Source organism: Mya arenaria, chromosome 15 (assembly GCF_026914265.1).
Source record: "Mya arenaria isolate MELC-2E11 chromosome 15, ASM2691426v1".
NCBI classification, from domain to species: domain Eukaryota; kingdom Metazoa; phylum Mollusca; class Bivalvia; order Myida; family Myidae; genus Mya; species Mya arenaria.
In genome coordinates this window covers 41,910,815-41,935,808 of record NC_069136.1, presented here as the reverse complement: position 1 = coordinate 41,935,808, position 24,994 = coordinate 41,910,815, and the positions used below count along the sequence as shown (strand labels likewise).

At 34.1% G+C, this 24,994-nt stretch overlaps 1 protein-coding gene and 1 long non-coding RNA gene across 3 annotated transcripts; both read left to right on the top strand.

Moving 5' to 3' along the window:
* Nucleotides 1–3,252: 3,252 nt before the first annotated feature.
* Nucleotides 3,253–23,465, top strand: LOC128218887 (E3 ubiquitin-protein ligase TRIM71-like). Its single transcript, XM_052926649.1, has 5 exons — nt 3,253–3,276; nt 4,166–5,083; nt 19,769–20,677; nt 21,702–21,782; nt 22,142–23,465. Exons 2-5 carry the CDS (start codon nt 4,177–4,179, stop codon nt 22,966–22,968), a joined length of 2,724 nt encoding a protein of 907 aa, XP_052782609.1. The 5' UTR covers nt 3,253–3,276; nt 4,166–4,176; the 3' UTR covers nt 22,969–23,465.
* On the top strand, nt 15,785–18,139 carry LOC128218888 (uncharacterized). Of its 2 annotated transcripts, none has more exons than XR_008258492.1 (3): nt 15,785–15,819; nt 17,558–17,622; nt 17,845–18,139. It is a non-coding gene; the product is annotated as an uncharacterized LOC128218888 (long non-coding RNA). The 2 variants fall into 2 exon arrangements; XR_008258491.1 differs by lacking the exon at nt 15,785–15,819 and adding an exon at nt 16,479–17,248.
* Nucleotides 23,466–24,994: the final 1,529 nt, after the last annotated feature.

The following is a 24,994-nucleotide window of genomic DNA, read 5'->3' as shown; positions in this document are numbered from 1 at the left end:
AACAACCATATTGCTTAGATAATTCAAGAGGTATCGTCTTTTAATTAAAGAAAAGACCTAATTTTGTCTGATCAATTACTTTAGAATCCTCTCTCCAGTCGTAACCACATTTGGTCAGAATGTGTAATGGCATTATAGCTCGTACACAATTTGAAAACCAGCCATACTGCTTTTGTCACTCGAGATATATCACCATAAAATTATAGAAATATATTGATAGAATTAAAAAAAATCTCGTGATTAAAGCCACATGTATCAAGGCCACACAAACACAAAACAAGAGTCACAAAACTACAAGACAACAGTTCGTTAAACGCCTCCATTACACGTTTCTGTTTCAAAAATCATATTTTCGACAGTATGCGTATTGGTCTTTGAAATTGGACAATTTTCTTGTTTTCCGAAAAACACCAATACTTCAAGACTGTGGTACCTACAGTCTTCCATAGTGTTGCGAGCCAGATATCCTTTCGATAATTAATAAACGTTTGAGATGTCCTTTATTAAGCAAACCTCTTCTTTTGAATGAAGTTTTTTATATGACTTCTGACGAAACACAAGGCATACTAATACATACATTCCCGGACTTGCAATACGTGCGTACCATCCAAATGTGGAAATTATTATAGCAGTATTGAAGACAAAAAGTAAAATGGGACGATTGATTTGTGAAAGCCCTTCATTCATGTGGTCTTTTAATGCAGATACGTTTATTATATACGTATATGTGCCAAGTTATATTTTTCATCATCCAAAGGTTCTTCCCAATTTGTGATTTTTCTTATTTGTCTTTGAGAAAAGATTAACATAAATGAAAATAATTATAATTTGTCCGAGGTATAATCCAGAATTTTTTTGAAGAGCGCGCTATGATATATTTTGTGAAGGATTTGGGAAAACACCAAAACAGACTACAAAAATGATGGCCGAGGCGAAAATGGATCAACTTGTGTGCCGTTCATTAGAATCCAACCAATATCAACATTTTAGAAAAAAAGCGATATTCAAAAGCAGACGATAAGGTAAGAGGGCGTAATAAGACGAGAGGCACGACGTTGATGTCGAAGGTGAAAAACGTCAACAAGAGGGATCACCGTTTAAAAATCCATGATGTTGACAGCGACGTTGAGACTGAATACAGAAGTGTGATAAGGTTTTAAACCGTCGTTATAAGCATATATTTACACCTCAACTGCCATTCATTAAATGAACTGCCTTTCGGCAATTGCGTTCATCAATCGATGAACGCAACATCTTCGGATATATTCGGATCGCAATTCATCGCATAACAATATACATGAAAACTATTGATCTTGTTATTGTTTGTATAGTGTCAGAAGGTCCCGTAAAATATAAATCAACATTTTAGAAAGTGTTAATTTATTATATTTTAATTAAATTGGTACCAAAAGTGTTTTAATTTTACGTTTTAAAGTGATTTCAAGTGGTTGATCTTTTCCCGCGTTATTGTGACGTCATTTGAAAAAATTGTTTCCGGTTATAGTCGGGTCGTTCTATTTACAGAATGGGTAAAAACGGATTACTGAAATATTTTCTGAAATGAAATGAAGTATTTCTTTAACAATTCTTGAATTAAATAATGAACTATTAGTGTAAATTTAATGAATGAATTGCGGGGTTGATGTCATTATCGGGGATATGAACGCAATTGGGTTGGTCAAAGTACGCGTGGAGTCCTTCGGACTCCACACACATTGACCAACCCAATTGCGTTCATACCCCGATAATGACATCAACCCCGCAATTCATTCCTTAAGTGAACAATTGTGCAAGATCGATCCCTCGATAGACATCCGAGAAAAAATGTGTATGTGATTCAAAAACATTATTATTATTATTATTATTATTATTATTATTATTATTATTATTATTATTATTATTATTATTATTATTATTATTATTATTATCTGTAGTAGTAGTAGTAGTAGTAGTAGTAGTAGTAGTAGTAGTAGTAGTAGTAGTAGTAGTAGTAGTAGTAGTAGTAGAAGTAGTAGTAGTAGTAGTAGTAGTAGTAGTAGTAGTAGTAGTAGTAGTAGTAGTAGTAGTAGTAGTAGTAGTTGTAGTAGTAGTAGTGGAATTAGTAGTAGTAGTAGTAGTAGTAGTAGTAGTAGTAGTAGTAGTAGTAGTAGTAGTAGTAGTAGTAGTAGTAGTAGTAGTATCATTATTATTATTATTATTATTATTATTATTATTATTACAACGCCCCCAACACACACTGCTGCATCGACACGGCTTGATAAACACTTAAAACGGTTACATACTCACCAGATATCGCGCTAGTGAATTTTGCGGTTTTCCAAGAAAGCGATTAGCAGGTTAGTTCAAATCCTTTTCATTCCCTCTATGAACTGCAAGTTAATGGGCATCATGCGATAACCACGTTTAGAGTGGTATTCGGACATTTATACACAGTGGATTAAGCGCCATAAAAGGTATGTCAGTGTTGATGATAATTTTTTAGCGCAACGTCATTGATGACATTGGACTGTGCAAGTCCGGTTCAACCAAATGTGTATAATGAAATGCAATTTAGCGAAAATGTAAGAAATGGCTCTCAAAAATCAGGAATTATATTTTCAGATATATACTTCTTGATAAGCCACTGTATGCGTTTTAAGACTTTTATTTAGTTTTATGTATTTTGACGTCGATGCTATATGCGGTCATTCCTCCGCATTTATGTCACCTGTCACGAGGATATTGCTCACAACCAACGCATATAGCTCACACGTAAGCTTTATGCCAAATTAGATTGATGCAGTCTTACAGAGCCAAAGTTCTCAGTGGCGTTATTAATGTCTAAATTCTTCATTGTTTACTGTATCAATAGTTTGTTTGTTTTTATGACTAATAACATCTCACTGTGGCCTTTGAAGAAAACTATATAAACACTCCCTGAAATTGCAATTCACGCATTTAGCAAGCATTCACGTGGTTGCTTGTTTCTGAGGGTTACAATCATAAAACTAAAGAAAGATATTTCTTTAAAACCAAACATGGAATATGTCCGAGTGATGAGAATAAATTCTTTGTTTCCAAATATTTATTAGCATATTTCACTATTTACATAAACATCAATCAAAGAGGCTTATAATATTGTGTATTTTGTATTGAAAAGTGTTCGAAATTATCTTAACACGGGTACAATCCGAATTGGTAAATATATCAGTCAAGTGTAACCTTACCGACACTGATATTGTTTATCTCCCTTAGTGATATTTATTATTTACTTCCTCCTCACATCTTGGAGTAAAGGTAAGAATTTATGTTTAAAATAACGTCATTTTTATATTCCTCGCATTATTTTTAAAATATAATAATGTCTTCTGGCGGTTGTTGTAGCATGTACATCTCAGTTTTTAAAAGCAAGGGATATTATTTATATAATTAAATATTCTTTTATAAAAATGATTTCAGCTAGTTTCGATTTTGAATCAATTACATAACATTTGAAATTCGCATATTTCCAAAAGCAAAATTGTTAGTTTATTTCGCTGATTGAATTAACACTTTTGTGTAATCATAAACTATAAGATTATAATCTTGAAGACTATAGCTTTTTATTTTGTTATAAGAACTGCACTTGTGTTATTAAAACAATCACGAGAGTACTGGACGAATTGACTGGTTTTTTCCCATGTTGTCATGGACATAATTCAATAACTTGCATGATAATAACTACGTAATGTTGTATATTATCCCCTCGAAACTTATAACACTGTTTAGCCCCCGCCTTCTTGTTAATGTTCTTATATAGGAGACATTGTACATGTATATACGAACACAAAACAAACCCTCTTTGTCCATCTACATTTGAATATAATTCCAATGCTTTCAATGTTGGCGAATATACTGCGTTATGCTAGTTTTTACTGTGCTTCTGTCGCGTAATCCTAACGTATCCTGATACATCATTATGCCGTTCATAAAACCATACTGATTAGGGTTTTAAATCCATCGTTTTTGGCGATTAGTTTATTTTCGTGTGATTTTAAAAGAGCGAAAGTTGTAATATGTTATCAATAACATTCGCACTCAATTTACGCCAATAATACAATGATACATCCATTTAACTGTTAAATGTGATACTATGCAGAAAAAATATGTACACTATATTCTAAAACTTTACTTTTGATCTCGTTAGATACAAGGGCTATGGAGGTACCAGGGAAGAAACTGCAAGCAGGGCCGAATGCAGAGGATACAACCTACTGCCAGCCATGTGAACAAGATGACGAAAACCTTCCGGCTGAGGCCTACTGTACCGTATGCAAGGAGTTCTTCTGTTCTAAATGTGCAAGTCTTCATAGAAAACAGAAAATGTCTAGATCTCATACCCTTCTTGACAAGTCTAATATGCTAACAGTTATCAGTGGTCCAGAAAATAAACACGAATACACAGAGCCTTGTGGGGTCCATCCCGAAGAGTTTATCAAATACTTTTGCAACACCCACCAAACCCTGATTTGTGGACACTGTGCAGTGCAGAACCATAGATCGTGTCATGCTGATGTCATATCAGATGTCTCGAAGGCCTTCAAAAATGGAAAAGAGTATGGGGATGCCATAAAAACAATTGCCGGCTTATTTGAAGATATTGATTCATGCGCGTCTAGTGTGGAGATAAACGTTGACGTTGTAGTGAAGCTTGGTGTAAATGAGGTTTACAAGCTGAGAAGATACCGAGAAGAAGTTAACAAGTATTTTGAAGAAAGAGAACAGGCACTGTTAAAGCTCATCGAGAAGACGAAAAACATGGACGAAGAACTACTGGGGTCTCTGAAACCGAAATATGAAAATCTTAAGTCCAAGGTAGAAGAAATAAATACCACACTTGAAGCACGAGGAAACAACATGATACAGTTGTTCATTGAGACCAACAGAGCAAAGGAGCTATTAGAGGGTCTGCAGATTGAACTTGCTCACATTAACAAAGAAAATGTAATTCACCATTACGAATTCAGAAAGGATCCAACTACAGAGCGTCTTATTGTATCTGACACAGGACTTGGGACTTTAGAACACATTGTGACTGAACCGCACAAGATAGCATCTGCATCAGGTATATCGGAATATTTAATAACTTTTGTAATCACCTTTGATGAAACCGAATATAACAATTAGTTTATTAAGACCTGTCCAATGGTATAAATAAAACAATTATGTAAAGTATATTGTCATACATGTATTTCTAGATATATATATATATATATATATATACATATATTACATTCATTGCACGTCTCTTAACAAACACGTACCACATAATTGTGAAGTTATTTATAGAATAAAAGGCATGGCCTTGTACTATTCACTTTAGCTTTGTAATAGTATTATTATAAGTTTAATAACAAAGGAAGTGAGCAAAATCAACATAACTTCACATTAACGTACGATGCACGTTTTATAATTATATAACGATATACAAAAGTATTTCATAACATTCATAATCTCGTTCCTATCTGATGAGGACAGTTGTTTTCTTAACCTATAAACAGATTGCAAAAACGTTTAATACAGGATTTTCTGAGTTGAAGATTATACCGATAAATACATTTGAAATAGTTTTCACATTCTATGACCCAATCACAGATACAATAAAGTTCATTACGAGATGTACAAAAGCCCTAATTTTTAGAAACTACAAGTGCTTACTTGTCACGTATTGAGGTTATCATAGGTATATATGCATAACCATATATTTTAAGGTAGCCACTGTACAGTTATGTGACCAGTGACCCATATTATCATTTTGGTATTAATTGAAAAGACTTAATTAGAGGAGAAAGAATATGTAATTTATTTAACTAAAACAATTATTATAAAGAAGTTTATTTACCTTGAAAGATTGCCAAATAGGTCATTCCAAGCCGGATTTCAAATAAGATAATGAACACAATTCCAATCTGCAAAACATTCATCATTTATTTTCGGTGATTTGTTTTAACAATAAGTAATCAACTAACAATGCCCATTCAAACGCTACCAAATCTGCATGGGGTCAGCAGGTTCAAAAATATATCCTTAGTATTAATTTCTAGGTGAAAGCTTATGTTTTGTGTGTTCACCCTTTTAGTTATGTCATATTTGTTTTAACATCTAAAATAGAAATAAAAAGACAAGGATGTAATATAATAATTCAAATTATAGATGATGTTTTGTTTTAGATGATATCATTATTGATATAACTGAAATTTAATACACTTGTATGTAGAAAATTCCCTATATTTATGAAATGTTTTGTGAGGTATGTTCCTGTGGTGTGCCCCGAACCACGCATGCCATAAATGTACGGGGGATAATAAAAGGTAGCACACACACAAAAAAAATGTATGATGCTACAATACTTGAAATATGTTTTATAAAGGCCACCGATGTCGTGAATTTAAAGAGTATGAGAGTCCATTTGGGAAACTTAAAAATCTAAACTAATTTTGTACATAAACATAAAACTGTTTACATACATAACTGTACTATTATTTTGAATGAAAGGTCACTGTGACCTTCCCAAATAAAACAACACTGATTTTGAGTGATTATATTCAATTTAATACCAGTCATTTGCAAAATTAAAACAAAACAGCAACAATGGGTATACAATTATGCTAATGTTGTTGTTGTTGTTGTTGTTGTCGTCGTCGTCGTCATCGTCGTCGTTGTTGATGATGATGATGATGATGATGATGATGATGATGATCCCACGCAATAATTGTATCGTTTAAAATGGGTTTGTTTCCTAAATAAGTTTTGGATAATTTATGTACCTTTCAACTGAGCAATACATAGAGGATAGTTGTTTGTTTCAGTGTAAGATCATGATATATTTCACCGAGTGAGCACCAAAATTTGTATTTCACGAGTTGTGTAGCCACGAGTGAAATATTCACTTTTGTTGTTTACAAGATCATATATATTGCTATTTTTCTCAGAAACAAAGATTTATTTCTTTTTATTGTATGCGTTAAATTTGAATTATTTATACCTTTTTAGAAATAAACGCTCCAATTCTCATATGCACGTAACGCCATTTCGGATATGTCGTTGTTGAAATTGTGCGCTGAAGTTTTATTGGAACCAAGAGCGGGTGCAACTTTCAAATCAATGAAAAATACCAGTGGTATTTTCACTGTTTGAAACAGTGAAATATCATTTTGTTCACTGCTTTATCTCTATAAACCACATGAAAGCAATACACAGCGCCTTAATGCGGCTATATCAATTCGACTTGACAACAATTTAATTTTTTCTCAATGCATAGATTGTTTGCCAATGGTACTTTACAGTTTCCTAAATGGCGGTCCCAGGATATGAAACAAACTCATATAGCTTGAATATCATCATTTTAGTGTGGATTTAATAGTTATACAAATGCATTTCTTTTCGCATGTTATGTTACATATGAATGAACAATAAATGCATGTATGAATCTAACAACATAATGACTAGAGCCTGTTTTACTGTCTTATTTTCTCACAATTTTCTTTTGACGGAGATAAAAGCTGGAAAATGAACTACAAGTGAATGTGTATACTCGTCCAGTGAAATGGCGAAATAAACTACACCTGTAATTTCCATTCTTACACATAAATAGACAATGGACCTATTGGTGGTTGGTTGATCATGGTGTACCATGTCTGTGCTGCCGTAAAACAGCACTTCATTCAGTAGCTTCAAGAAAATACCATGATCTGAAATGACTGTTTAAAATGCACAGAATAACATTCGTGTCAAACTGAAAGACGATGGCTACAAAAGGTGCCAAATACTTCTATTCAACGAATGACAACGTTTCCTTGAAAATGTGCTACTTTAACATCAAAACATCCTAAATAAATGTTATCCGAAACAGTTTCCTTTTGTGATGACCTCATCGTGTGATGTAATTATGGCAGTATACACATGCTTGACGACGCGGCAGCATTGAGGTCCATGCACTTAAACAAATGGCTACCGGATAATAAGGCGTAACGAAAAGAAATACTTGTATACGGTTTCCAGACCTGCTTCTTTTACTCTATCCTATTATTTCTATTGCCGGCAGTCATATTTTCTTTTGATACCTAACATTGTGTTGCTTTTGTTATAACTTTCCGTAGTTATTGCACGCGAATGGACTGGACAAAATGGAGACGGTTTTAGAGTGTCAACATGATATTAAGACACGAAGCCACTAAAAAAAGAAGAAAAAAGAAATGCAACCCGTATAACCTACCGTATAGGTTTGGGCTGTGAAATCAGAAACAAAACAAACACTTTCAGGGGTCGTTGCAACTCAACAAAACTAATAACACGTCTCTAAATTTATAAGATGTATTGTAATACTTAATGTATTATTGTGGCGTCAGTGACAATTTACGAGTGATTAATGATATAATAAACGTTATGAAATCGGGCAATTGTTTATGTCGTTACCGCACATGAACATATAGTATCATCAGATCTACCTTTTTACATGATATGTTAAAAGAACTAATGTGCCGGGGTTACAAAATCGGAAGCATGGTGGTATGCTGTTAAAAATAGTACATTCAAAGACAACTTTTTTAAAATACGTTCATAAGATTGCAGCGTTAAGGAAAATTTAATGGTCAGCCAAATCTTAAATAAATAAAGGTGAGGAGCCGAGCAGAAAAGATAATAATTGATAATAATTACGCAGAAAAAAATGAAATGCGTTTACATAAAGTCCATGCCTTACTTTACTTTACACACATAGTCAAAACGTCCTCTGTCAATATCGGGTTTCAGTAAGCTTTATACTAGCAATAAAATTACGAGATGAAACTAGTGCATATAGGTTTATCAGCTGCTGTACATGTATTACATAATGAAACCAGCTAATTGTTTTAAAAATTATCGGGTGCAGCCATTCAAAATATTTTTGGATTCGATTTTTATTGCATGTAAACAGAATTGTTTGGATTATTTGCTTAATCATGATGTCATCACTGTCATGCCTGCAGCAGACTTTCAATAATATAATTTAAATACTTTCATGCTTTGGAAATGAAATAACATTTAAGTGTTTTTACAACTCATTCCGCTGGACATAAACCAATGCCAACAACGACGACGATGATGCTGATGCTGATGATGCTTGTAATGATGATTTATGATGATGACGATGATCATTATTAATAATATCTGTCATGTGTAACCGTTCCGGATTGAATTTCCGATCCGAGGGCACCTGCATTGCCAGGTAACGACGCTTGCCGAGTTACCGGCTACGCAGCGTGCCCAAGGGTCAGATTTTTCTATTCGGAACGGACACACAAGATATATATATATACTCTAGTATAGCTTAAATCACAGTTTTTGTGAAGAAAGTACATAAAAAACTCATATTTGTACAATTTACTATAAATATGCGTGCGATGATGTTTACTGACGTCACCGCACGCAGTAATTTGTATTCACTGCATACGTCAATAAGTTCTTTGGATATCACGTCTTATAAGGATTACTTTGTTTTGAATTTAAGGTATATTTTAGTAAAGTTAATGGTAATTGAACTCAGAAAACATCAGTTGAAATCGCATCATTATAATTACATAAAGAGTATAATAAACTAAATTGAAAGTATTACGTCACAGCGCGTGACACATATGGCATGGGGGTGCCAGATGGATTATTCAGCACGACTGAATTCACCGGAAATGCCTATCCGGTGTGCTAGAAAAGTCAAAGTGGTCATGAGCATACTGTTGGTGGCAAACATAATACCAATAAATAACATGACGACGACAATGATGATAATGATATGATGTAGATCATTATAAAAATGCCGCTGTTGCTTATCCTGCATCTGTTAATTAGAGAAACGACACGTTTAGAAATGCAACTGATTTTTGCATCGCGGATAAGATGAAGTAAATGACAGAAACGACGATGTTCACGACATTGATGATTATGTTATCGATAAATGGGAGGATTACCAAACTGCGCAATCGCATACGCAGTGACCACCCTTGACAATTATCGTTCATTAAAGGTGGAAACAGAAATAACCATATTTACGCTGCATGGAGTATGGACAATGGTGACTTATATGGCAGTTATAGCGACAACTGCGACAACGATGAATAAGCAGTTGTATTGTATTTACTAGCGGATTAAGCCCCACCTCAGTCACTAAAAAGCCAAGTTTACTTTATATGTTATTATCGGAGATGAAAATGAATACATTGCACAATTACAGACTGAGATAGGCAACATATCCTGGTGTGGTGGGCATCTAACCCCATATCAACACTTTAACCATAAGTAGTTCGGTTCTAGGGAAGGGCGCATGTTCAAAGTTGAATCCAAAAGTTGCGACCGCCCTTACGTCAAAAATCCTAGATAGAACCCTGCGATTTCTGTATACACCTTACCTTTTTCACCTTCGGAGTTCCGCCGTCGTTCTGGTCAACAGAGTCCATGCACGTGCTATTTGTTCCCACCGACTCCTGAAAGTACATAGGTAACATACTAGTAAGAATTAATATTATTTGTGCATTGCGGTTAAAGAAAGTATCGCTTTTCGTATTACATTTTAACAATCTTGATATACGGTAGTTTAAGCCTCGCTTTTTCATAAGTCATCATGAACATTATCAAGGTATGAAGTATTGTAAACTAAAATAATACTTTAAAATAAAGTGTTCAAGATTTATTGTTAAAGATGTATCCTACTTAACATGTCAGCAACAACATTAGGCCACTGTCTAACGTACAAAACTCCAAAACTACTTTCACTTTCACCTTCCTGGCACGCTGACAGGATTACATGTAAGTCGAAATGTTGTAATGCATGTATTTCAATGCTGGGTAAATTATTAAATCATGCTGCATTTACAAAATATGACAACATATTTAAGAAATAAATCTGTGTTAACTTCACGTTGGATTATTGAAAGGCATCAGAAAATCTCACCCCTTTTGTCGTTTAGTAGGTTAAAACAATATTATATGGTGATGTCATAAGTACATGTGAAAACAGGAAAATGCAGCGCCACTCGTTTTTCGTTTTGGACTTTGTAAAACAAAAATCTAAAAACGGTATTAATGAATCAATTTCTTATCTTGATTTCCGTGAGTAAAATTGAATTCATGGAAAAGAAAAGGACCATCAATTTTGGGTTTTTTTATTCAGTCATAAGAAAAACAAAAAATGATTGAATGTTCCTTTTTCGTTTGTTCTTCTTTTCTCGGCTTTGTCGTCAATGACCAAACACAATGCAAAAAAAAAAACATCTTAAGTAAAAACTGTTACAACGGGGTTACCGCTTGGTGAATCGAATACTTACTGCAAACAGATTACGATATAGGTGTTTCCCTTACATAATCAATTATCAAATTGATATAGTATTTGCGTTAATTTAGTCTTGAAAGTCTTTCCAATACAACATTTTATAAAGTAAGATTGCCATAGACTTTCTATATCTATAAGGAGATAAAATTAAAACAGGCGTCGTTGTACCACGAACATGTTATGGAAAAGTTTGAAAGTGTTTTAGCAAGCAGAGGAATGATATCGTACTTTGTCGTGACGACTAGCAAGCACTGGCAACTTTCCGGCGTACAAGGCCAGCAAGGATGGGCGGGCCTCTCGGCAGATCGTAAAGCGAAGTTAATTGAAATTCTAAACGAGTCTAGAATGCATATATATATATATGATCATATATGTACAAAAGGCTATTTATGGTAATCATGGCTAGTATTAGTCTAAACTGGTGAATTCTTTGTGTTTTTGTCGTTTATAGGTTTATTCTATAACACCTAAAACGTTGGGGAATCTACAACTTGACATTTTTATAGCATTGGTTCTGCCGATTTCTCCCGGGAGTTTCTTTACATAACTAAAATGTCCTAAACATAAACCATCGTCATCAAATTATAATGATTATAATGCGTATCACCGTATAGTTTTGTCGCTGTTTACGCTGAGACTGCTGATGATATAAACCATTGGTTGTTCCTTTGAAATATCAGTCACAGTATACACTGACCTACGTTATAGCTTTAGCACAAAAAGTAAATATCACGACGGGGCGTACCGGTTAATTTCTTAAGAGCTTCTCGCACCGCCATGGACTCAGCGACAGGAATGCCTTAATCATGGGCGCCTTGCCGTTAGAGTTTCGATGTCCACGGTGGCTATTTTGAGTGAATTCGTTGAGTCAGTACAAAAATGATATCATTAACAAATGATCAAATCTATTACTTAATGACTACATGTATTTGAATTTTATTCAATTGGCTTTTGTTTACTTTTCCAGGTGACCAACTTATATATCCCAAACATGAGTCTGATGCTCATTTAGGAAAATAGTTTAGGTTTTTAAAGCATTCCAAAAGTATGTTCAATCATATACATAGGTAGAATGGTATTTAGAGTTTAAAAATCTGCATAACAAGATAAGTAAATACAAAATTATGTTAACATCATATCATCCATTTTTTGATACACAGACAACAAATTTATGTTTAAAATAAATAAGGCATGTGAACAACACATCATCCAATGACATATTTCACATAATGATTGCCCAAACATAAACATAGCTCGACGGGGTTTTAACTTTTGTTGTAAAATTGTTTTCAAATTTTTTCTTTAGAGTCCATTGAACTCTTTACAGATAATAAATAGATTTTGGTTTCCATCGTATCTTTCATTTACATATATAAAATTATATCGAACAGACTTATCAGAGACTGTATCAAGTTCCTATATATTCTAATGACAACTTTACATGTGAAATAATACTGCTGTACGACCCGCATCAACATATATTGGGAGAAAATTCCACATGTGTACTAAACATTTAACGAAATTATAAAAAGTAACGTTACTTATAAGAAAAATAAAACTGGTTAATGTAGCCACTGTGTATTCGCTAAAGCGACAAAATCCGCTGTAAGAATACAAACAATTTGTTTTTAATTAAGAACCATTCAGCTTCAAAACCTATAAATATGGAAAGTAGCCATTGGTCTGAGAAGTTATAACCATGCTTCGATTCATTGTCATGTGTTCATTGTGGCGAGGACGCGGGGATTGGTAAATTTACTTTTGTAGGGTCGAGAGGATGCAGTTTAGTGGATTATGTTTTAGTTTCGGAATCCATGTTTGATTGCATTACTTCATTTACAGTTCATGATCCAAATTCCTTATCTGATCATTGTTAATTGAGTATGCATTTGAAAATACCATAATGCTAACAACTCAAATAAAACAAAGCCTGGAAATAATCCTTGGTTTACTGAAGAGTGATGTCAAAAAGAAGCATATTTTTAACATTTTTAAACAAATATCGCAATTGTCCTTTAAATTAAAATAGACTGCTTCTTGTTAAAGCTCGGTCGGAATACAAATGTACTATACAATCCTGTAAGAAAACATACCTCGCCAACATAACAAGCACTTTAGAGCAATATAGACATAATAACGCTAAACTTTACTGGAAAATGTTGAAACAGTCAGCGCAAGTACCATAGACATACCATTGTCGTCTTTTGAATTGTATTTTAAAGCAGTTAACAATCCTGGCGATCCATTTTTCCAGGCTGATGAGGATATCATGTATTTTAATGAACGATTCGTACGGGACGAATTTTAAGTTATGTTTTTGGAATTAGGTGCTGAAATTAGTATAGGAGAGAAAAATCAAGATATTAAACAAATAAAACTCAGTAAAGGTGCTGGTCCAGATAATTATATAAATGAATATTTTATACATGGAAACACCGTGTTAAACCCTTTTTTACACTCACTATTTAATGTTATTTTCAAAACTGGACATTTTCCAGAAACATGGTCTGACGGTTATATAATGGTACTACATAAGAAAGGAACTATTCATAACCCGGAAAACTACAGAGGTATTACTTTATTATGTGTTTTGGGGAAACTTTTTACCCGCATTCTTAATAACAGATTGACATCATGGGCTGAAAATTACAATGTTTACATCGTCGCTCATGCCGGTTTTCGCAGTGGAATGGGCACTACTGATAATATATTCGCTCTACATGGTATAATTACACATATGATCAATCAGGGTAAAAAATTGTATTGTAGTTTCATAGATTTTAGCAAAGCTTTTATTATGTTGAACGCAATATTCTTTGGTCTAAACTGATAAAACTTGGCATTCGCGGTAAAATGATGACAATTCTTAAAAGTATGTACTCAAGTATCAAATCTCGTGTTAGGTTCAACAACAAGTTAAGCGAAGAGTTTTCTTGCTTTTTATGCGTTCGTCAAGGTGAACCGTTTTCTCCTTTCTTATTTTCAATGTTTCTCAATGATATTGAAGAGCATCTAGTACTGAATGGTTTTAATGGTATCGAGATTGACAAGACACAAATGTTTATTTTATTATACGCTGACGACATTGTTGTTTTTTCTGATTCGCCCGAAGGCTTGCAAAACGGTTTAGATAATTTATATTAGTATTGTCGTAAATGGAAACTCAAAATAAATGTCCAGAAAACCAATATAATTGTTTTCAGAAAGAGTGGCATTTTGCCAAGGAATCTACAGTTTTCATTCAATGGGGAAATTCTTGAAATAGTCAGGACTCTTTCTTATTTAGGTGTTGTCTTTTCCTCGGGTGGTTCTTTTAGTAAAACAGAAGAAACTCTAGCTGGCAAAGCACAAAAAGCTATTTTTAAACTTAATAAATATTTATACAATTTTCCTAACGTGCGCGTGAAACACTCGACCTTTTTGACAAGCTGATTGTACCTATTTTGAATTACTCTAGCGAGGTTTGGGGTTTTCATAAGGCAAATACTATCGAACGTATCCGTACGTAGTATTGCAAACGCATTCTTCAGGTAAAACGCTGTTCACATAATGATTTTGTTTACGGTGTACTCGGTCGATTTAGCATACAATATATATATTAGAATTGTAAAGTACTGGCTAAAGATTCTAACTAGTGACGACCTGAAGTATTGTAAGATTGTCTACGAAGTTTTAAAAACTGATGCTGATTTGCTTCCGAATAAGGTGCCTTGGGTACCATTACTTCAACATTTATTTTCATCATTAGGATTTTATGTTTGGGTAGCTCAGGGTGTTGGTGATGCAAATATTTTTGTCAGAATTTTTAAACAACGTTTGTGTGATACAAATGTACAAAACTGGAACGCGAGAATTGAACTTTTACTTTTTTTCATTTTTGTTTTTTGTTGTTGTTGTTTTTGTTATAATATGTTGTCTTACATTTCATTTTATGTATTGGTAAATTTGTCCTTTGATTTGTATGTATTGAAGATCGACGTTTTTGTTGATGAAATGTGTAAATATACAATGTGTAAAGAGTTCACTTTTCTAAGATTTCTATGTTGCACTTTGTTGACACTGTATGTAGTAATATAGGTATATGAACACCTTCTCCGAATATGATATCGATCTGCACCTTTAAGCATTACGATGTCTCTTATCATGTCCTTTGTTACCTGTAAAATATATCGTAAAATTTAAATAAGCCTTACGTGCTCCACTTGCTATGTCATTTGTAAATGTTAAATCGTGTATTTTGTTTTTCTCACGGGCCATGTGGCTTATTGAACATGTATTTAAATCATCTCTCCATTAAAAGAAATAAGGCATGTAACAATGTGAAGGTACTTATGAATCGGTGTAATTTACCCTTTTTACACAGGTTATATCAGTACAGTAATATATCTTGTCTATATCAGTTGAGTATAACCTTAACTACCTGCGATAATTTCTGACAATGTTTATCTCCCTGTTTGATATTGATCGTTCACTTCCTCTTTACCCTTAAACTTGGAGGAAAGGTAAGAATTCATATTTAATCAAACGTTTAATTATATATTTATTCAAATTGTATTTTAGGGTTTCATCTTGTATATATCAGTGTTGAAAGGTGAATTGAACCATACTTTCTAGTTCTTAATTCTATATCTTGTTTCGACTAATAATAGGACATTATCTATGTCGCTATATATACTGATCTTAAAATGATTTGATGTTCTTTCGATTTTGAATTCATTCAATTTAAAACTTAAATACATCTTCACTAAATTATTATTTGTTCTGATATATAACTGCAATATTGAACTATCAAAATTGTATCTAAAGTGTGTTCGGGTTGTATCTTGTATATATCAGTGTTAAAAAGTAGACCATTATCTATGTCACTATATAATTTTCTGAAAATAAGATGATGAACTTTCGATTTAGAATTCATACACTGCAGTTTAAAAACAATCTAAACAATTCAAAGGTATAACATATAATTGCTATATTAAACTTAAAAATCAAAATTGTTTTCTTGAATGATAAATCATTTCAATATTTATTATAAATATCGTAGTTACAATTCGCGTTAATGAAAGAAAATGTGGCTGTTTTGTTCCATGTTGTCAAGAACAATATTCAGTAACTAGCGTGCGTATAAGTGAATAGCGTTGTACTTTATACATCGATCCGACCTGTCAATCAAACTAATCATTATTGACCAATGAGAAAGCTGCAAATTGTTAACCGAGTCCCGTCCGCCATCTTTACCCCCACACAGAGCAACGATAACTGTTTACAACCGGACATTTTATTGAAGTTTTAAGACTTATTTGTGAATATGGTTAAACGATACGGATGGGGAATATGTTATGCGGATGAACGGTATCCGGAGGGACTAAATGGAGGCCGATTTAAACGATTTCCGACCCATAATCCGTCATTGAGAAGTGCAAATGCTGTGTACGGCTACACGAGAAACTGAATGTTAACAGGATAAACCAGCACGAAGATGTCTGCTCGAAGGTTAGTAAATTAAAATTTGGTTTTATCGTAAAATGATCAAAATAAAATCATTTCAATTATAATTCTGAATACTGCAAATGTTTATTTTGTTTACTTTATTGTGTCCTAAATATTGACCTCCATGGTCATGCTAGTTGAAACCTTAAACAGTTTCCATCATGAATGTGTCAAGTTTAAACTACTGTTTTATTGTATAATATGTTACTGACTGGCATTGTGGAGTCTTGTCACACTAATTATATCTTACTATTATGCAGATTTAAGCACTTTCATGGAGGAAATGGACCATCTAAGAGTATCCTGACCCATTATCAGCTGATGGCTGGAGAATAACATCTTCAAAAAAACACCCCACAAAGCGATCACTTGGAAAGGAATCTTATGGCAGCATTTATACACAAAATGCAAGTGTATGCATTTAATACAAGATATCACATGCCTGTACGTTAGAGTTTTATTTATCTTTATGGAGTGCGCGAAAGACTTGAATAACATGTACCATGTAGAATAAATTGCAAAACTGAGATTGTATTATTTTGTAGACTTCTACTCATTTTTAAAATGCCACTGTTCCTTTTTCAATACAAAACAACAGCATAATAGTTGCATATATTTTAATACAAGTATTTTGTATGTTACAGAATAGAACACTCAAAAGAACTGAAGAGAACATTATTACACGGAAATTCTACAGTTTTTTTTGTGTAAATTTGCATATAAATATATCAACATTACAACAATATCTTTCAGAGAAAAGCTGGTCCAGGATCCTGCAGGCACTGTAACAGGAGTAGAAACACAGACCGAATGTCCATGTAAGTGAAACCAACACTCTAACAATGCCTGTGATCTTGTTGTCAGTTCTGTTTTACTTGGGTCTTCAGAGGTTGTGTGGTAATTTAATGGTGTGAACTCTTTCGGTAAATCAATAGGTGCTGCATTTAAAACAGAGGTATTCCCACACTCTTGAGAAATGGTAGGAGTCAGTTTTAAACATCTGGTCTTAAATGTAAAATTTATTATGCATTTATTTTCAGGGACATCACCTTTGGATATGTTTGCACTTACCGCTCAGAATGCTTCCCTAAAAGAACAGTTGTCACAAAAAGAAGTCCAAGTTGAAGAATTACAGTTTGCACTTTCATCAAAGTGTTGTGAAATTCAGATTTTAAAGCAACTGGTGGGATTATAAACAAACTTTAAATGTCGATATAGTTCTGCTGAAAGAAGCAAGAGTTAAAATTTGTTTAAATATTATACAGAAATCATATGATTTTATTTCTGCTTCTTTGATATAATTGAATAACTGTTAGTTTATTCATGTTTGGAATAAAGCATTGTAAAGTGAATTGTGTGTTTGTAGTTCATTTATTTAATTAAAATTCAAATTTGTAAACTTGGTCTGTGGATCTATCCGGCAAAGGACAGGTCTCCTTTTCCGGCTGTGCTACTATGACTTGGTTCACTGGAACTGGCTTGATCTTTGATCCCTTTGGCACATTCCATTGTTGGGGAATACTTGTGTAACTTTGTTGATCAGGAACATGGGTGAAGTTGTGCAACTTGAGTTCCTGAAGTGACTTAATTAAGCCAACCACGTGTGAACAATGACCGTTCAATCTATAAACAATGAACACAGAGATTGTTGACAGAAGTTATCAAAACAAAAGCATGATATCATGCTGTGAAATTGGCATGTGTTTATCCTACACTGACCCGTGAAGTATCATTTGACTTTCCAGATGTTAAATGTCTAAAACGAGGCAGTAACTAGAAATATGAAAACCAATAAATTAAAACATACAGTACATGCATTACAACATACAGTATATTACTTCTTTCTCTACTCGACGACTTGCAAAAATTTTTTCGCATTCCGTATCACGGCATGAAATGTAAAAGACATGGCGATCCAAAATTGCTTATAATACACAATGTATATTTAAGAATAAAACTACTAGTATAATAAAATTAAAATTAAATACAATTGGAAATCCACATACCCTGCCTTTCATGAGCAATACGTATATCGTATGGAATCCCTCTCCACATCGACACTTAACATATGAGGCTTGTCGTTTGTTCTCATTGAAGGCCTGGGCATCTCGCGGTTGCATGGCAGATACTTTCCTCTTCCAAAACTTTTATGTCATGAATATAACCTTGTAAGAAGTAATTTAATCCCTTTTCTAACACCTTTCCCGATAATTTGGCTTGATCTGGTAAATATTTAATTGATATATTGTCCGGAATCTTCGCAAGAGAATCGGATTCTGATGCTTTCGTAGCAGCGAGAGCCGCTATTTTGAATTTACGCTTGGGGCGCGTAGTAACAATATCTAAGGGGGCGGAGCTTATCTTGGCATCTCGGATCGATGTATTCCAACGATAGTCATACCACGGTTAAGCATCTAACTTTTTCTTACCGGTTCTATATATGACATAATGTATAGATTAAAAACAAAGAAAACACTATTCGATATGATACATATCTTATTAATCTACGGCATGTGATTAGAAATGTATTACAATCAATTTTGGGGAAGGTTGTTCGATATCTTAGTTGTTACCGAGATTCTGGTGCACATTGTTATACGAATCCTGATATTATTCATCAAAACCGGTACACTGTAGGCATATCGTACTTTACAGGCGCGTAGCAAGGGATCGACGTCAGAGGGGGCGTTACCTTTTGACTTGCGTCCTTCCCTCAGAACCGCGCCGGATTCGCTCACCCCCCCCCCCCCCCGAATCGGCTAGTGCGCTATACAATACTATGTAGGGCTTTTAATCTCATATTATCTTTTTCGGGATTTAGAATAAGTCAATTTACGTGTTAATCTTAATTCGTGCAATTTGTTATATGCGAAAAAAATACACACCATTGATGCAAGGTTTCATTCGGAGTTTAATTAGAAAATTATACAATCTATCATATAATTGTCATTCTTTTCTCGTAAGATACCAGAGCTATGGAGGTTCCAGGGAAGAAACTGCAAGCAGGGACATCTGCAGAAGACACAACGTACTGCCAGCCCTGTGAGCAAGATGACGAATTCCTGCATGCTGAGTTCTTCTGTACCGTCTGCAAGGAGTTCTTCTGCTCTAACTGCGCAAGGGTCCATAGGAAACAGAAAATGTCAAGATCACATTTACTTATTGACAAATCAAATATGCCTACGTCTACCGGTGGCCTTGAAGTTGAATATGAATGCACAATGCCTTGTGATAACCATCCGAAAGAGTCTATCAAATATTTTTGCAGAACCCATCAGGACCTGATTTGTGGACACTGTTCAGTACAGAACCATCGATCGTGTCATGCTGATGTCATATCAGATATATCCAAGGGCTTCAAAGATGACCAAGAGTATGGGGATGTCATAAAAACAATTGCCAGGTTATTTGAAGACATTGATTTATGCGCGTCTGCTGTGGAGAAAAACGTTGACGTTGTAGCAAAGTTAGGTGAAAATGAAGTCGAAAAGCTGAGAAAATACCGAGAGGAAGTTAACAAGTATTTTGAAGAAAGAGAACAGGCACTGTTAAAGCTAATAGAGAAGACGAAAAACACGAATGAGGAACTATTAGGGTCTCTGAAACCGAAATATACAAACCTGAAGTCCAAGCTGGAAGAAATAAATGTCACACTTGAAGCACAAGGAACCAATATGATACAGTTGTTCATCGAGACCAAAAGGGCCAAGAAACTATTAGAGGGTCTGCAGAATGAGCTTGCTGACATTAACAAGAAAAACGTAATTCACCATTTCGAATTCAGAAAGGATCCAGCCACAGAGCGTCTTATTGCATCTGACACTGGCATTGGGACATTAAAAATCATTATGACTGAAAACATAACTGTATCAGGTATATATGAGTATTTATTTAATTGCACTATTGTAAACACCTTTGGTGAAACAGGACATAAGAAACAGTTTATTAAGACTTGTTCAATAATACCTTGTTTAAATACATTCATTTCTATAGATACTTTCATTGCAAGTGTCTATAGAAATCAACTAATAGTGTAGTGAATTTAATGGAATAATAGGCATGACCTAATACTATTTACTAAAGATGTGTTATAGTATTATTATAAATTTCTTAACAAAGGCGGTGAGCAAAATCAAGATAACTTCAAATAAAATTACGTTGAATGTTTTAAAATTATATAATATTATGCAAAAGTTGTTCATTATATTCATTATCTCGTTCCTATCCGATGACAATAGTTTACTTAACCTATAAACAGATTGCAAGATGACAACCTCATTTGAAAAACGTTTTCACATTCTATTACCATGTCTTTACAGCATAAACAATAACGTTCATTACGATATGTACAAAAGCCCATATCTTAAGAAACATAAAATTATCAAGTACATTTATTATGTTTTCATAGGCATATGCATAACCATAAATTTTAAGGTAGCCAATGTTCAATTACATGAATTTCTAATGAGAGGAGAAAGAATATGTAAGTTTTTAAGTCAAACAATAATTACAATCAAGCTTTTTTTACTTTGAAAAATTGCCGAATAGGTCAATTCAAGCTTAATTTCAATTAAGGAAATGAACACAGCTACAATCTGCAAAAACTTCATTTAAATTCGCTTATTCATTTAATATATACGTAATACACTAGCAATGCCCGTTCAAACTGTACCAAAATTGCATGGGACAGCAGGAAAAACAAACATAACTTTAGTAACAATGACTTTGTGAAAGTTTTTTTGTACATCGGCTATCTAAACAACTTTATTAATTCGTCGTGCATTTTTCGCTGAACTTTTAAACATTACTTATGGAAAACAAGAAGTACAATTCCTACAAACTGCAAACAACGCCCCTAATACCAAAAGGTTATGACAGCTCTGTTTTTTAATCACAGCAGACAGTAACCATGACATAGTAGGACAAACAGTTCAGGGAGATGGCCCAAGAGAAACCATGGCAACTTCCGAACCTACAGGTACTGATAGTCATAAACCATCTGAGTAAATGAACATCCTTGTTTTATAACCTACATATTTTTATTTTTTTGCTATGTATATTGTGTCGTATGAGATATGTTTACTTTTTTTATATTTTTGTATTACTTAGCGCTGTATTTTTTCAATGAGCATATATTAAAACAAAATTCAGTTGAAATATTTTCAAAATTGTAACGAAATATGGAAATTGTATGACATGATGTTTATTATTATGTGGCATAGTTATTAAAAGCCATAATGCTATATGCTAACGTTGAAATTTATACTTTGAAACGTTGCCCTATATTAAAGTTATTGTATCACAGATATTCAATTTACTTTAACCAATTCTTTTCAGTGGGTAACGCCACTGTAGACTTGACTGTATTACGGTTTACATCAGCATCGGACATCCCAATGAAGTCTCCAACTGATATTATGGGCTGCTACCTGTCTAACATGCTCCACCTTGCCGGGTCCAGACTGCTGATGGCTGACTTTTACAACAGCAAAGTCAAGGTGGTAGACATGCAGACCAACAGCCTGGTCTCCCAGATCAGTGTACCAGGTCAACCATGGGACATATGTCATCTTCCCGGGGACAGGGTTGCTGTTACTACGATAAATAAGAGTATTCAGATCATTGAGACTCGAGGACAACTCGCTCTTGGTGACCGTATCAAAGTGGATGATGGCTGTCGAGCTATTGCTTACCATGAAGATAGGTTGATAGTGTCCTTCTGTAATGGAAAGGTAGCGGTACTGAATATGAATGGGCATGCCATAAGACAAATATATGGGGATGACAGTGGAAATGAACTATTCAAATTGCCTCTCTACTTAACAGTGGTGTGTGAAGGTTCGACTGCTTTTATCTACGTATCAGACATGCGCAGGAACAAAATAACAAAACTTGACATGAACCTGCACATCATCAAGACGTTCCACGACCCTGCATTGAAAGAACCAAGAAGTATCATGGCTGTCGGGGACCAGCTATTAATCTGTGGTTGTGAAAGTAGCACCATTTTAATTCTTGATTTGTCCACTGGTCAGATGACACAACTGATGGGGCAGAAGGAGGGGATACGAAATCCACTTTCTGTCTACTACCTTCCGCAACATAGAAAGATTCTTGTCACGGAACAGGGAAACTGTTCAGCAAAAGTTTACAATACAATGTAATAATGCTAGTCAATGGCGTGAAATGGTTCGAAACATAAGTGTTACGTGAACCACGTCAGGAAATTATTTTAATGATATTTTGTTTAATTGACCTCTTTCCGGAAACGAATTCGAGATATGAGTACGATGTGATTATTTGGAATGCTTCATTCAATTACGTGTAAATGTATTCGTTCATCAACCTTTTTCTTACCACGACTCAATTAAAGAACATGTACTCAATATTATTTGATGATTTTGCTTTATTTGCATTTAAAGTGCATACAAATTAATAAAAAGAAATTGAAATGACTTCGAAAATTAAGCATTGATATTCTGCCATAAAGAAATGTTTTTTGATGTACAATGTACGTACGTCCTTAAGCTGCCATTACCTACCTGAAATAATTTTTATCAGTATATTAGTTATTCTAAAATGTGTTTGAATCAATTGTATTGTATTTGTCAAAAATCATCCATAAACGTATCATTCGCATTGAATACATTGTTTAATACAATGTTTTCGCTGTCATTTTTGTATTTTCCTTGTCTTATTGTTCTCACATGTCATGAACGTCTCGTTTGATATTGGTTGTAAAGATCTTTAATCTGTAGGATAACACTGCAGATACTATCATATTGATTTTCTTTTTTTAGGGTTTTAACATACACGAATATCAAAATTAAAAGTTTAAATGAAACAGGAACCTGGGTCGGGTATTGTGTTATGCCATTGACCTGCTTTAATATAAACAACATAGAACTGCGATAATTTGGCACGACATTGTTTGTACTAAATCTAGTGTCTGTTTCATTTCGTGATATAAATATTCTGTTGTCAGCATAAAAATGGCGATAAGTTTAGTTTTCATTTCCTCGGCTATTCTCTTTAAATACTGGCTATAGTTCAACACTAAGAGATTTGTTGCAAAATAAAGATGATATCATTTCAGTAAACGATTATGATCGACTTAGATATTAACTGAATCTTTGTTACGTTGGTCCGATTCTATGAAACTCTGGTGAGCGATTTGTGACCGCGCTGACCGTTTTGTTTCCTAGATTTGTTATGGTATGATCGAGTTAAATGTTTTGCCCATTTGTATGAATACGTCTCTGTATAACAGAGTCGACTGTATTCATGCTCTAAATATTTGCCATACTCTACGTTTCCGAGTTACAAGCCTAAATCGATGTTTTGTCGTAGTTTGAAGGTTGATTTTCCACCAATACAAATATATGACTAAGTTAGTGACTTATTCTGCTGCAAAGCAAATATTCGCTGGGCATAATATGTCCCGTGTACATTATGGTTTATTTAAATAAAGTAATAATAGGGAAATGGAACCAAAACGTTTATTAATTATTATGGATTTAAAAACAGGGCGAAATATAAGCCATGCTGAGTCATAAAACCAACGGCAAATGTTAGAAGAAAATTCGTTTGTATTCACCAGTTCATTAAAAGGGACGCATTATTGCTTCAAATGCGCTGTACGCGCGTAACTGCCGGCGGTCGGCGTCCAGTGTTTTGTTCGATCAATTTGTTAAGAAGCCTTTGTCTAATTATTACCAAAGTTGGTCAGAATCGGCATAATATCTCGGACAAATTCGATAACTATCCGTATTGCTTTAGTCACTCGACAGTTCTATGTCGCCCATAAATTATAGGAACTGCATAAAATCGGTCTTTTTCGATCAATACATTTAGAAGCCTTTGTCCAATCATCACCAAATCTGCATAATATATCGGACAAGTTCGATAACCAGTCATATCGCATTAGTCCCACAACTGTTATATATCGCCCTTTAATTATAGATATCGCCTAAAATCGGTCTTTTCCGATCAATAACTTCAGAAGCATTTGTCTTATCATTACCAAATTTGATCAGAGTGTGTATGCAGATCACATCCTGGACAATGAGGAAAACAGCCATAATGATTGGGTATCTCAAGAGGTATCACCCTTTAATTAAAGAAATTCGGTCTTGTCTGATCATATAATTTAGAATCCTCTGTCCAATCATAACCACGTTTGGTCAGAAT

Coding starts and splice junctions, on each gene's coding strand:
- LOC128218887 (XM_052926649.1), top strand. CDS start 4,177: ATGGAGGTACCAGGGAAGAAACTGCAAGCAGGGCCGAATGCAGAGGAT. Junction 20,678..21,701: donor TGAAAACATAACTGTATCAG/GTATATATGAGT, acceptor TTTTAATCACAG/CAGACAGTAACCATGACATA. Junction 21,783..22,141: donor GGCAACTTCCGAACCTACAG/GTACTGATAGTC, acceptor AATTCTTTTCAG/TGGGTAACGCCACTGTAGAC.